Source organism: Aphelocoma coerulescens, chromosome 6 (genome assembly GCF_041296385.1).
Source record: "Aphelocoma coerulescens isolate FSJ_1873_10779 chromosome 6, UR_Acoe_1.0, whole genome shotgun sequence".
NCBI classification, from domain to species: domain Eukaryota; kingdom Metazoa; phylum Chordata; class Aves; order Passeriformes; family Corvidae; genus Aphelocoma; species Aphelocoma coerulescens.
In genome coordinates this window covers 32799261-32812631 of record NC_091020.1, presented here as the reverse complement: position 1 = coordinate 32812631, position 13371 = coordinate 32799261, and the positions used below count along the sequence as shown (strand labels likewise).

Here is a 13371-nt window from a genome sequence, read left to right as displayed (position 1 = left end):
GTCCTGTACATGCCACGTGATGGCACTCAGGATGACAGACATAAGGTGTTACACACATAAGGTGTTATGCTATGCTGATCTCACAGCAGATCTGGCTGTATTTTTCACTGGCAGACTCAAGATCTTGAGAAGAAGCAGTTTATGGTTCATGTACTATGATAAGATAAGAGTCTAATATTGCAGGGAGGCAGCCAATTTGAGGGCTATTAAACTCCCTGGTCTTTTGGATTCCTTCAATGTTGAGTTGTTATGTCAAGCCTACCTCTTTTCATTAAGTGAGCCACAACAGAAAGCCTGTCAGGCTTGGATTTTAATCTTGAATCATCAATGAAATTACTTAATGCAAAAGGAAATTGCTCAATCCACCAAATTACTCAGTTGATGTGACCAGGTGTTTACCAAGGTTTGCATAATCTGGTATGGAATTACTTTCTTCATTTCATGCTTCAAGAGAAACCCAACCAGACTGAAAACAGGGACTGAGGGGAGACCTCATTGTAGTCTGCAGCTTCCTGGTGAGGGGAAGTGAGGGGCAGCACCGATCTCTTCTCTTTGGTGACCAGTGACAGGACGTGAGAGCACTGCCTGAAGCTGTGTCATGGAGGGTGAGGTTGCATATCGGGAAAAGGTTTTCCCCCACAGGGTGCTGGGGCACTGAACAGGGTCCCCAGGGAATGGGCACAGCCCCAAGGCTGCCAGAGCTCCAGGGATGCACAGAGTGGTGTTGCTGGGGTGTCTGTGCAAGGACAGGAGATGGACTGGATGATCCCTGTGGGTCCCTTCCAACTGAGGATATTCTATGATTCTGTGAATTGCCAGAGGCTGACAGCAAAAATTAATGATGCATGAGAAACATCAGATGGAACAGCAGCGAAATTAATGTTTTCCTGGATGACAAAAGAATTCAGCTCTGGGAAAGATAAAAAGACCTGGTCATGCTTTATCCCTCATTGTATTATGTCCAAAACAAAAATAAGTGGGGGGAAAATAGCATTCTAGACCAGATTTAAAGATTATCCAATTTATTGCACTCTGATAACATCCAGACTCAGGTGTATATTAAAAGAACTTGTTTATAGGACTTAAACTGCAATTTAAACATTTCAGTTTTACCATTAAGAAAGCAAACAATGAAAAAAAGCTTAAAGATCACAAATTTGACTCCCCATAGAACTGCTGAAGAAGCATTTTTGTTATATGGGGACAACGACTGATGTGAAGTGGGATTAACAGGCATGAGTCAGTAAGCACATTCCTAATATTTATTCTAGAGCTTCTGGCAATCTAGCAGCATAGTTTCTTCCAGAATCCAACTGGCATTGAAAGATGCTATCTGTCAAAGGAGACAGTTTTATTCAGATTCACGTTCATCCTTAATCTCAGAACCAGGTTCCCAAAGCTGTATTGGGCCAGCAACAGCAATCACACTTTCTTGGCCAGAGCTTGCCTCTCTCTTGGACCTTTTAACACAGCCTTGGTAGCATCTGGAAGAATGGTCAAAGGCCCTGCACACCACCAGCTGACACTGCAGGTAAACCACTGGATTGTTCCGAATGGACTGGAAGGCATTGAATTTAAACCGGAGGGTGTGTCTGTGGGGTGAGTAAAATGTAGCATAGGTAGGATCTTTCACACACCTGAAAAGAAACAAAGAAACCCCTCTCATGAGTACACACCGCAGTCAGCCATTTACACACAATAGAACACACAACATGTGAAGAAAGTTTTAAACATACTGGAAACGGTTCAGAAAGCTGCAAGTGGGAAAACCAAAATGCCTTTCTTTGGCAGAATTGAACCACATTACCTTTCCTCAGCTTGTTGTGTGTCTGATACCTGGTGCTTGTATGATTTTCTGAAGGTAAATTAACCTTACCTGAGGTATGTCACTGTTATCTGTAGTATAATAATCATCATCATCATCATCTGTGGTGAGCTGGCCTTAGCCATTTAGTCTACTTGTTATTTTAAGCTGTGGTGTGTGTGTGTGTGTGTTATATTTTGGGTCAATCTATCCCTTTTTTCCCAGGAAATCCTGAATGCCCTTAATTAATCAGTTAGAAGCTGTCATTAATGTGTGCTGTACTCACACTATTCCGTTAAATTAAAAAAAATATTTAATGAGAGATACAGGAGTTCAAAGGCAGTTGTATCTGTAATTGTAATGCATAGGAACTCACCCATCCTTGATTATAGTGTGGACTCCTGTTGTAGGATTGTGGCGACTGGGAGATGCCACACAAGTGTGCAGAAATAACTCCAGTGAAGGATCAGGGCTGTGCAGGGAAGCTTCCAGGAACAAATCCTGGTTGATGTTGACATAGTAGGGTGAGTCATACACTGGCCGTGAGAAGTCTGAGGAGTCATAAAATGTGAGGCTTGCATCATATCTGCCATACTGAGTTTCATTGACTTCAAAGTTGTCGCCCACGACATACATCGTTTGTGCCCAAGTGTTCTGGAGCATCTTGCAGTTGATATGCAAGTGAAGATTTCTATTTCTTGTGTTTAATGTACTCGAAGAGGACCCTCTAATAACGTTGGAATAGCTGATTGTGTTGTTGTTTCCCTGTTTGGCACACAAAATAAAATGCAAAATTAATTCATATAGTCAGGTACCCTATTATACATTCTAAACTTTGCTGTATACTTACAGCAATGTGCACTGTAAAAATATTGTTTCCCAGAAAATCTGACGTGGAAAAGTCTGAATCCAGTAATTTCTATTCTCAGGATAAGAATCTGTGATCTTCATGTAATATTCAGTGCCCACAATTTTGGCCTAGAAAACTACTCACAATAAATGCAGACATAATTGAATTAAATGCAACCTGTACAACATTAAGTACGTGAAGGTTCAGGTTCAGCACAGTATTGAAGCTGAAATCTGGCTACAACATTATTAGTCATATTTAGTGGAAGTTTTGAGACCTTTTAAACCATCACACTCAGCCTTGGACCTTGAAAATAAGAAGTATTTGTATCCTTCCACAGCTTACTCCTTTGGAGTAATTGATAACAGGAGATTACTCCTTTGGAGTAATCCTTTGGACTCCTTTGGAGATTGATAACAGGCTGTAAGAGAATGCTCTGGCAGCAGGGGCAGGAAATGCAAATGCTAATAAAGCTTGTCCTTCAGGAGAGAGGGAGACAACCTGTAATCCCCAGGATACTTCCAGTCCCTGAAAATCCCAGGTAGGTTTCAATTTGTGCTGCTTTTCAAAGCAACTTCTTCTGTTTGAACTTTTATATCCTCCCATAATTTGCCCATTTTGTTGAAACATTCAGTCCTACCTCTCTGACAGTGCCACAGCCAGTGTATGGAATGTGGAATGTCACATACTCTGATGTAATGTTGGGTGTGCAAAAGGGGTCGTTCAGGGTGAGATTCCAAGCAGAGTAACCGTGGGACTGAAGGAAGGATCTGCTCACAACTGCGTGCATATAGGCTGGCAAACACTGCAGTGCTAGTGGATGGCAAAGAAAGCATGTTACAACTCAGTGAAGTGACCAAAAGAGGTTGTAAGTAATGGATTCAATAAACAACGTCTTTTGCAGAAGCAGCTGATGTGGCAGAAGGAGATCAGAATCCAAACCAGGGACTCGGATCTCCATGAAAACGCTACAGATCGAATTTAAAACAACGTTAACAAGATTAACAATCACTGAATTGGAAAATAGCTGAAAAGCACGTTTCTGCTTTAAAGATGAACTTACTGGTGTTGCCATCTGCTGGAGTGGAGTGATAGTTGGCCTGAAAGCCTCTGTATGTGTATCGAGAGTTACTGTGAAAGCGGACGCTCAGCAGGTTTGAGGACGATGTGTATGTGTGGTAATAACCAGAGCAAATCTTCCCGAGGAGAGGAGAGGTGTGGAGGGGCCCATCGTAGATTTCCACGTAGTCAGAGAGGCACCTGCCACCTTCCATCCTGGGAAACAAACATAACTATTTATTTAAATGCTTCATTTTTATGTTCTTTGGTTTTTGTTTGCTTGTTGGTTTGGTTCGGTTTGTTGCTCAGATTAACTCTTTATAGCAGAAGAATACATTTGATTGATATGACTGTCTCATCTTTGGAACAGAAACTACAGCCTCCAATTTCTGTCTCGGTAGATGCCAGCCACATTTTTGACTAAATAAGCAAAAGTGAACATATTTTTCCTCTCCACATGTACTAAAAACTTTGAAAAAGATCCTTGAGATCAAGAAGACTTTTGCTTAATAAGTCCAAGTTGTCAGTCCCATACATTCATCTTCCCAAGTAATAAATTCTTACTTACTGAATATCTGCAAATACAAGTATGACACGGAAGTTGTTCTTTACTTGTATTTCCCATACACAGTTGGCATTGTTTGGATAATTTCTGGGGTAAAATGGACTCTGTAAGGTACCAGAAGAAGAGGAAAGCAAGCCACCACAAGAATAATCTTCTGCAGAGAAAAATTCAAGAAGAAAAACATATGTATGCACCTTTAGGGTTGCTCTTGGAGTATGTCTGTGTGAAGTTTATGTCTAAATGTAGTGACTTCTATCAGCTTCAGAGGTCTCTCCATTAGGTTCATATACATCTGGATGCAGATTAGAAGATGCTAAGCACACTGAATAGATTTTATAATGCTGACCTGCAGTGCCTGCACTAGCAGGACACAAATATTTGCCACAGAACTGCACAGTTTTTGAGGCTGGAATTCTGGAGATCAGTTGTTCCTTGAAAGAGGAACCCCCTAATTGCTAACGACCAGAGGGAAGAGGAAAAAAATCAAATAGTTTTGTTTCAAAATAAGAATGCTGATAAATATCCAATTCATAACCTTGAAGAACTTACTCCAAACCTACCTGAGGCTGATGACAGGGTGGTCCTTCCGTTGGAAGTATTGGGAGCTGTAGGGAGAGACCAGCAGGTGAACACTCAGCATTTTGCCTAAAAGAAACTGCCCTCTGGGAGTCACCCCTTCCCAGAAGGGCTCCTGAAGGGACACTGAAACACAAGACCCACAGTCACTACCTGGACACATGGCAGGTCCCTGTGTGGCTGCACCTCCCAGCCTTCACCCACCAGCCCAGGGTGCAGCTTGTGTTCTGCACGTGCAAGAGCTCCCATCAGCAGGGCCTTGATCACCTTTATTCAATGTCAGCAGGGTGGGACAGGGTGGACCCTCAGCACGTTTGCTGGTGACACCAGACTGGGAGGAGGGCATGGTCAAGTGGATGGTCCTGCTGCCATCCAGAGAGACCCTGGCACTGCAGACAGAGAGCAGCAGCCAGCCGCACTCCTCCTCAGTTCCTCAGCTACCAAAAGGAGTTCACTGCACTGTGGCTGAGAATATCAGCTCTCTTTATTTTGGGAAAACAAGAAGTAGCCTTTGGCCTCTGCAGCAATGAGTGTTCCAGGGCTGAGCAACTCCTCTGCCTACAGCATAGGCCAGGAAAATTGATGATAGCTCAGTGGGAGCACGGGGGGAGGTGGGGAGAGCCCCATTCCTGTCCACCAGGCAAAGAAACTGTCTGGTAGCAGCTTCATGGCCATCCTGTTGATGCCATGAAGATTTTTTGCCTTTTCTTATATACCCCTGTTATACCTTTTTGCAGCTTCTGTATTCCTAGTGCTTTTTGCCTACATTCTTGGACTTGTTTGTCAAGCTGAGAGACTCAACATTTTAGAAGCTTCGTAGCCAGAGATCAGTGTGCCCCAGAGCCCAAGGTCCTCTCCAGAACACATTCTGTAAACCAAGATAGAACCATCCAGGGGAAGGCTCCTTGGGGAGGGGGGCTCACTTGAGCCTCTCATTGGGGAATCTTTGATAGATATGCTAATTAGTAAAACCTATAATGTTATACCCGATCTTTTGGGATATATTCAGCGGGGTGCATCTCGATGCATATGACCTGGACGTGAGCACCTAAGGATCCTTAAAATAAATACCAGGGTAAAATCCCTTTTCCCCTTCTAACCATGGATGACTCTTGATTTTAAGACCAGGAAAAGGCATCACTATCCTGAAAAATGCCCTTGATCCAGGATGCCTCTCATTGGGGTCAGAAGGTCTGGCTGCCCATAGGGTGTTGGGAGCCACCAGAAGCTCTTTGTGATTGAGTTTGAGCTTCTGCCCTGGCAAAGAGTAAAGGACAGCTCTGGTCTTACCTATGGTGCTCTTGAAGGCAAGGAATGATGAGTAGTAGGCATGGAAGCCCCTCCTGGTAACGCTGCCATCACTGCGAAACAGGACAGTGAGCTGGGGCCCGGATGAGTTGAAGACACGATGGTTATTGTGGCAAACAAACCCGAGGCGCTGGCTCTGGGGGGACCCTCCGTCGTACACCTCGATGGCATCGTAGGAGCAGGTGCTGCTTTCCAGCCTGGAGGGAGAGGAAGATCTGCCTGCACCACAGGCTGCAGGCCCAGCAACCCAGCCCCATTCCCACCTCGCCCCAGTGCTTGGGCAGAGGCTGCCAAGGCCCCACAATGGGGCCTGTGGGAAACAGAAGACTAAAAAATCCTGCAACCAATGCTGGGTTTGATTTACAGCCCTGGAAAAGACTAGGTCTGGCTTAATTGACAGAGATTTATAAACCTTAAGCAAGAGGATCACAAGCCTGTGTTCCTATAGTTATAGGTAAACAGGTGTTTTCAGTGAAGGGTTTTAAATATAATAATGTGATTTTATATTGTTTAAGTTAAGAATTTAGATGTTATAATAGAAGTCTCTGTGTGGATGTGACGTGACAAGCTATTGGTTAAGACACAACTGCACTGCAGTGAAAAGCAGCACAGGTGATAGGTCATGAATCCAAAACAAAGTGTCGTTTCAAGTGCCTATTGGATTAGAAAGTTATAAATTACAATATAACTCTAAATCTTGTGACTATTTGCCATTATTCAGAGGTGTGGTTAATCTTTCGCTTTGAGACTGATGAGTTTTGTTATTTTAAGCAATAAATCCAATTAGTCGTGTAGTACCGTCTCTCGTAATTAATTAACCTGACGAGTGGAGCACGCTCTTTCAACAGGGGACGAAGCCAACCCCAAGCCCACAGCCAGCACCCAGCCAGACTCACTCCACATCTGTAAACTGGAGCTGGATTCTGCGATCCGGGTCCCACAGCTGGATGCGCCACACGCAGTAGGCGTTGTCGGGGTAGGAGTTGGGGTATCCTGGGCTTTGGATGGAGCCGGACAATTCCTGAAGTAGGCCCCCACAGGAGGGGGTCCCTAAGGAAAAGAGGAGAGCCCAGGCATGGGCAGAGAGCTCTTATCCCATCGCCAGGATCTGTCAGAAAGGGCATGGCCCCACCAAGGAGGCTCTGCCACAGCCCCACAGAGACCCTCCCTCCCAAGCCCCCCAAAACATAACCCCTGCATTTCCCCAGCCCAGGGCACGGCTCGTGCTCGGCTCATACAGTAACCCGAATCCATGGGGTTGTCTGTCCTGTGGGACACCAGGGGAAGGAGATAACCAAACTCTGTAACTCCTCTGGACCTAAATGTGGTCAGTGACAGGGGAAGTTGAGCTGGAGGTACCTGGTGCTGCAGGGTGAAATCAGCAGGGTTGATTCCCAGCATTTTTCCTAAGAGAAACAACCTGCTGGGGGTCAACCCTCTCCAAAAGCCAGGCTCTTTCCAGTGGTGCTCAGTGAGGGCACAAGAGACCATGGGCACAAACTGAAACACAGGAGGTTCCCTCTGAACATCAGGAGACACTTTTTCACTGTGAGGGTGATAAGCACAGACACAGGTTGCCCAGAGAGGTGGCAAATAGCCAAGAGCCCTCTGGATATGGTCTTGGGAAGCCAGCTCTAGCTGATCCTGCTTTTAGCCAGGGGGTAGGACCAGATGTACGCCAGATATCCCTTCCAAACTCATCATCCTGTAATTCTATGATGCATAACTGAGGGCAGAAGCTAGTCCAACCCCATAGGCCCTCTGGACATACCTGCAGTCCATGATATGGGAAATATAGGTGTGGAGACATCTGGTGCTGCAGGGAGAGAGCAGCAGGTGAGCAAGCAGTGTTTTGCCTAAGAGGATCATCCTGCTGGGAGTCCCCCCTCTCCAACGGGAACCCCACTGGACCCCAATGAAACTCAAAGCCCACAGTCAGCACTGTAATGTGGCAGGACTGAGATGGCTGCAGTGCCAACTGCCCCAGCACTTGCTCAAGGGCATTCCCACTGCAGCACCGTGAAGACCAGTGCCAAACCTCTCCCACAGATGAAGTGGGCTGCTCAGTCCTAAAGGATCCCAAGCAAACCTGAATGTTAGGGACATTACCCAGGATCTATAAGTGCAGCCTACATAGAGCACCCCAGAGGCAGAAAACCCCATGGAAAATCGTATATAAACAGAAATCTCTGGTTACCTGCTGTTGGAGTCACTGTTATTCCTGAGTCTGGAAGGAGAAAACCAGAAGGTGTGAGGCAGTTGTACTGCTTGGCTCCCCTTGGAGCATGTACTTTAATTTCATGGAAAGTTATGGAGGGACCCATGGGGAGGACAGCCTGACTAGAACCATCCCTCTCCTCACACCCTGCTCTGTGCAGGAGTGTTGTCCAAACCCCAGATGTCCCAGGCAAACATGAGATTGATGCTCCCTCTGAAATGCCACCCCCTGCATCAGGGACATGGACCCACCACCTGCTGCTGCCCCGCCGAGCACGGAGCAAGGGCTGGACACAGCCCACCTCACACCAACCCTGGATGGGTTTTCTTCAGGAAAATGCCACCAAAACACAGACACCCACCTGAGCATATGACAGAAGCATCGCCGTGGTGACAGACCTGGTACTGGTAGTGGTAGGGGCACTGCCACAAGTAGTCCTCGTAGCCTGCACAGTTCACCTCGGTGATCGCGTACAGGTACGAGCTGCTCGAGGTGAAGGAGTTCGTGGCTGCAAGGGGGGAGCCACAGCCCAGCTGCCTGCACACCACCTCGGCATCCTGCAGGTCCCACAGGTACCCACACACCTTCTCCCACGCTCCGAAGTAGTAGATCTCCACATTGCCTGCACACCAGTTGGGCCCACCGCTCAGCCTCAGCTGCAGCTCTTTGAGAGACACAAACCCCTTGGTCAGGCCAGCAGTGCTCTGGGTCCAGGCAATGACATCCCACATCCTCTCTGGGCATGGCACAGCCTAGGGCTGGCAGCCCCTTCTCAGGCTCCCACACCGTGGGATGGAGAGGTTGGGGTAGCAGGGGCAGGCACATCCCACCCCCGTGCCCAAGCCATGACTAGAGCCCTGGCAGACAGACTCACCATCACCTATGATTGGAACTGTGGAGAAGAACAAGCAGGAAAAAAAACACAGAGAGCAAGAGAATTAGGACAAATTCTTTGGGAGCTGTCAGTGCTCTCTACCCTTTCCCCAGTGAGTCAAGCTCCCAGTGAAGGGCACAGGTGACAGAAGATCTTTTTCTTTCTAGCAAGGAGACTGGTTGCTGGAGGGCAGAGCCATCCCCAAATTCCTGCCTCCCAGATAATTTACTTCTCATGTACATCCCTGGCCCCACCCTAAGGAAAACATGAGCTTTTAAATTATACTAATTTGTTCCCAAGAATAAATACTACAACAAAACCATGTTATATAAAGTAATAATCTGATATATTCTACTTACAAGTTGTGGGGTAAGTAGTTGCTGGGGGACCCGTTGTTTCTAGAGAAGAAAAAAATATTATAGCATATGTGAAGGTCAATAAAGCAAATTTAACATGAAACTTCCTCAAACCCTGTTTCAGTCTCCAGCAACTTGTAGCCAACAAACTTCAGATCCAGCACATTTTTGTATATTTTAGTAAATGTCAGCAGTTTTTTCTTCCATTAACCATCAAAACTCTTTGTGAACCCACTAAAAACTGCAACTGGCCCAGAGAGTGCCAAGTGCCCTTGAAGTGAGACCTGTTTTCTCAGGTTACCCAGCCCCCTGAGCTGCAAGACAGGGACAGGGAGCAGAATGAAGCCTCCCTAATCCATGGGGAAACAGTCAGTGACCTGCTACACTACTTAGATATTCACAAATTTGTGGGGCTGGATGGGATTCAGTCAAGGGAGCTGGTGGGGCCCCGAGAAAAGGCTGGGTGGGACCTTATTGCTCCCTACAGCTATTCTGAAAGGAGGTTGTGGCCAGGTGGGTGGCCCTTCTCCCAAGTAACAAGTGATAGGACACAGCCTCAAATCAGACTGGAGATAAGGGGAAATTCCTTCCTGGAATGAATAGACTGCCCAGGGCACCGGTGGAGTCACCATCCCTGAAGGGATTTAAAAGACATGTAAATGTGTCACATGTAGACATGTAAACGTTTGGGACTACTGGGTTAATGGTTGAACTCGATGATCTTGAAAGTCTTTTCCAGCTGGAACAATTGTTTGATTCTATCTGTTGGTTTCACCTGACCTGATCAGGAGTTGATGGCTCTACTGCTGATATGAGAATAGGCTGCGAAAAACTGCCTCTTTCTCGATTTCTCCAAGCCAAGAACAATGAAAACCTCAACAGAAATGAAGATGATATAAAGTATCTGGGAGGTGCTCAGAGCAAGGCCAGGGACAAGGGAGGCTGCACATCTCATTATTTTCATCTGGTACAGCTGCAGGCAAAAAGGTGGTCTCCAAAAGCTCCCCGTCCCAGGTTCTGCTCACATTCCATCCTCATCCAAGCTACCTCCCCTTCCACTTCCAACACCACTGCTTCTATCAATACCAAGCTGTTAACCGTAGCTGGTGTCAGTAACTGGCTCAAAGAAGGGTTTTCCTGCTAGGGCTGATGGAAAGCCTCCTTGGTGGCGCTAAGAGATCAAAGGTGTCCCTCAGGACAGGGCTCTGGCACACGGAGAAAGGTGATCTCTTTCCCGGTGTTTTTGTGATCAGGTGACAGCACCAAAGCTATAACCAGAATTAATAAGGGCATTTCATGAGAGTTCTGCTCTGTACCTGTGTAGGTCACTGGAAAGCAGTCTACAAACCTGTATTCAGCCAAAATTTGTCTGTTCAAACTGTGGATAACTTTGCTCTGGGCTTTCAGAGATACTCAGAAACTGCTGCATTTATACTGCCTCCAGTTTTAACATGGCTTTATTATCCCAAGGTTTTGACCCAAGCAGAGATTTAGTTAAGCTCCTCATTGCAGTGATGACTCTCATTCTTTCTGTGAGAGGAGGAACAAATATTCAATTACATGCTGTGTTTCAAGTGGATGTATGTGCTGCCATATGAATTCTATATGGGTGCATTCAGCATTTGGGAGCCCAGTCTGAAGGACACTGACCATACTGGTAGGTTGGCTACCACTGGACTAGAAGAGTTTTCAAATGCAAGCATCAGCCTGGAGAGAATATTTAGCAAAGCCAACTCTATGAATGATGTATATTTTTATATAACTTTTAAATTACCTGTTGTTAGAGGAATTCTTGTTGCAGAATCTGCTGTTGTCCAAGCTGCAGCCAGTGTCAACACAAACAAAAACAATGACAACAAAAAAGTTGAAGGAATATTACATGAATTAAGTAATGAGGATGGGAAATTTGTATGCATAGAATCCCCTGGTGGCACTGGCAAAGGCATGGCAGCTGATTTACAAGGGTGGATTAACTCCAGCTACTGTTGGGGATAGAAATCCTGCTCTGTAGACATCCTGAGAGGTGGGAATACACCCTCACTAATAACATGTTTGATAAGACCTGTAACACTGGCTCTCAAACTCACAGCCCACGTATTTGAAGGGGTCCTAAGAGGGATGTGTGCCATTTATTCAGGTATTAGGGAATTTTCCAACATATCCCACCACGCTGCTCCTCACACATGCAAGGCTCTAAATCTAAATTAACTGGATGGTAATGAAAGGGCTAAACAGTATTTTCCAGCTGAACATCAACATCCCAGCTTAGTTTCCAGTATCACTAATTGCACCTCAAATATTTATGGAGGGAGCAGGTGATGAGGGCAGCCAGCAGGTGATGGAAACAGCCCTGAATGTTATTCCTTTCTGCTGTGTGAGAGGGGGTGTGTGGGAGCATGGAAAGGGAAAACAGAGTTTTGCTTTTGGTTCATTAGCTCAAGTCAAGTTCACTCCAGAACTTTACACCTGAAAGAGAAAGGGGTGGAAAGACAGCAGCTGTGGCAGCACCTTTGATCTTTTTCCATCCTTGCATAAGGGATGCAACAGCAGCTGCTTAAAAAGAAAGGTCTTGCCTCTCCCAGCACCAGGCTGACACCCTGCTCAGTCAGGGAAGCCTCACCTGGAGAAGGGGGAAGGTGTTTTTGAACACAAAAAGCCTATTTCACCCTGTTTGAAGCATCCCCCCTCCCATCAGACCCACCAATATTTACATTGGTCCCCAAAGGAATGAAAGTGACTGGGCAGATCATGGACTCTGCAACCAAATCAAATTACACTAGGCAATTAGCCCACAGGAAATTAGAATACTAAAAATTAGAGCAATTTCTATTATAGTCTAATAATTGTAATAATAATAGGAACAGGGATATGTGCCATAGTTGTTTTATCTAGGGCACTCTGTTGTTAAACACAAAGGTGTTAGATGTATAAATGTACCTAATCAGATATAAACTCCATGGTACTTGAACCTCACCCTCTTTAAAATAAACATATAATTAGTCCAGTAAATACTTATTAGTCTTTAAATCCATTACCCCAATATAAAGGATTGGAAAATGTTATAATTGGCTTTGCAGTATAATAATTTTAATTTCTTTTACTAGGCTCTTTATGAAAAATGTCGGGAAAAAATTAAATTCATTGAGCAGTTTTGATAACATTGATTTTCCCAGCTCATAGGTTTGACCTGCTCATGGTTTTCTAAAGAGCTGAGCCATGGTGGTAAATCCTCTTTTATCCATTAAATCTCAACATTAGCCCAAGGTGAAATAGAGCTACAAAGGTGATCAGAAATGAGGCTCTTTACCTGCATCCACCTGGATGTGAAGACTTATCATCACCATCCAAGACAAGATCCTGGTGGCAGCCATCTCCTTGGAGCTCCTGATGCAGGAGAACACCAGAATTTATAGGCAGACATGCCAAAGGGTGCAGCTCAGCAGCCCAATCTCTCTTTTCTGTAGCTCAATACCACGTTCCCCACTGCTCTCACTTCTCTGATTTCCATGGCCATGTTTGTTTTGCTAACCAACATTTACAGCTTCCTCATTCTACAATAAGACAACACCTGGCATTGATCCAGGGAAAGCAGAGATCAAAAGTGGTTGCAGTAGCTGCTATTTTTCCATCTCATCCTTCTTTGGCAGTGGAGTTCTGTTGCTGTCACCTAAATAATTTGTCCCTTTCTTGGGCTTGAGCTGTATCTGAGCCAAAGTTGCTTTTTAGACTGGTGCAAAATGTGCCTTTCTTTTGCAAAATGT

The 13371-nt window shown here is 45.4% G+C and overlaps 1 protein-coding gene across 1 annotated transcript; it reads right to left on the bottom strand.

Moving 5' to 3' along the window:
* Positions 1 to 1005: 1005 nt before the first annotated feature.
* LOC138112698 (deleted in malignant brain tumors 1 protein-like) lies at positions 1006 to 13092 on the bottom strand. The gene is made up of 15 exons (XM_069020197.1): positions 12918 to 13092; positions 11385 to 11429; positions 9614 to 9652; positions 9255 to 9272; positions 8742 to 9044; positions 8360 to 8389; positions 7934 to 7978; positions 7059 to 7212; positions 6145 to 6359; positions 4839 to 4883; positions 4282 to 4432; positions 3718 to 3929; positions 3295 to 3467; positions 2181 to 2569; positions 1006 to 1637 (listed from the first exon to the last, which is right to left on the bottom strand). The coding sequence occupies exons 1-15, from the start codon at positions 12979 to 12981 to the stop codon at positions 1352 to 1354; spliced, it is 2169 nt and encodes a 722-aa protein (XP_068876298.1). The 5' UTR covers positions 12982 to 13092; the 3' UTR covers positions 1006 to 1351.
* Positions 13093 to 13371: the final 279 nt, after the last annotated feature.

What these genes read in the sequence shown, in the direction of transcription:
- LOC138112698 (XM_069020197.1), bottom strand. Translation starts at nt 12,981, where the DNA reads ATGGCTGCCACCAGGATCTTGTCTTGGATGGTGATGATAAGTCTTCAC. An exon ending in TCACATCCAGGTGGATGCAG is followed by an intron (nt 11,430 to 12,917) that starts GTAAAGAGCCTC and finishes CACTGGCTGCAG; the next exon opens with CTTGGACAACAGCAGATTCT. An exon ending in CTTGTATTTGCAGATATTCA is followed by an intron (nt 3,930 to 4,281) that starts GTAAGTAAGAAT and finishes TTTGTTTCCCAG; the next exon opens with GATGGAAGGTGGCAGGTGCC.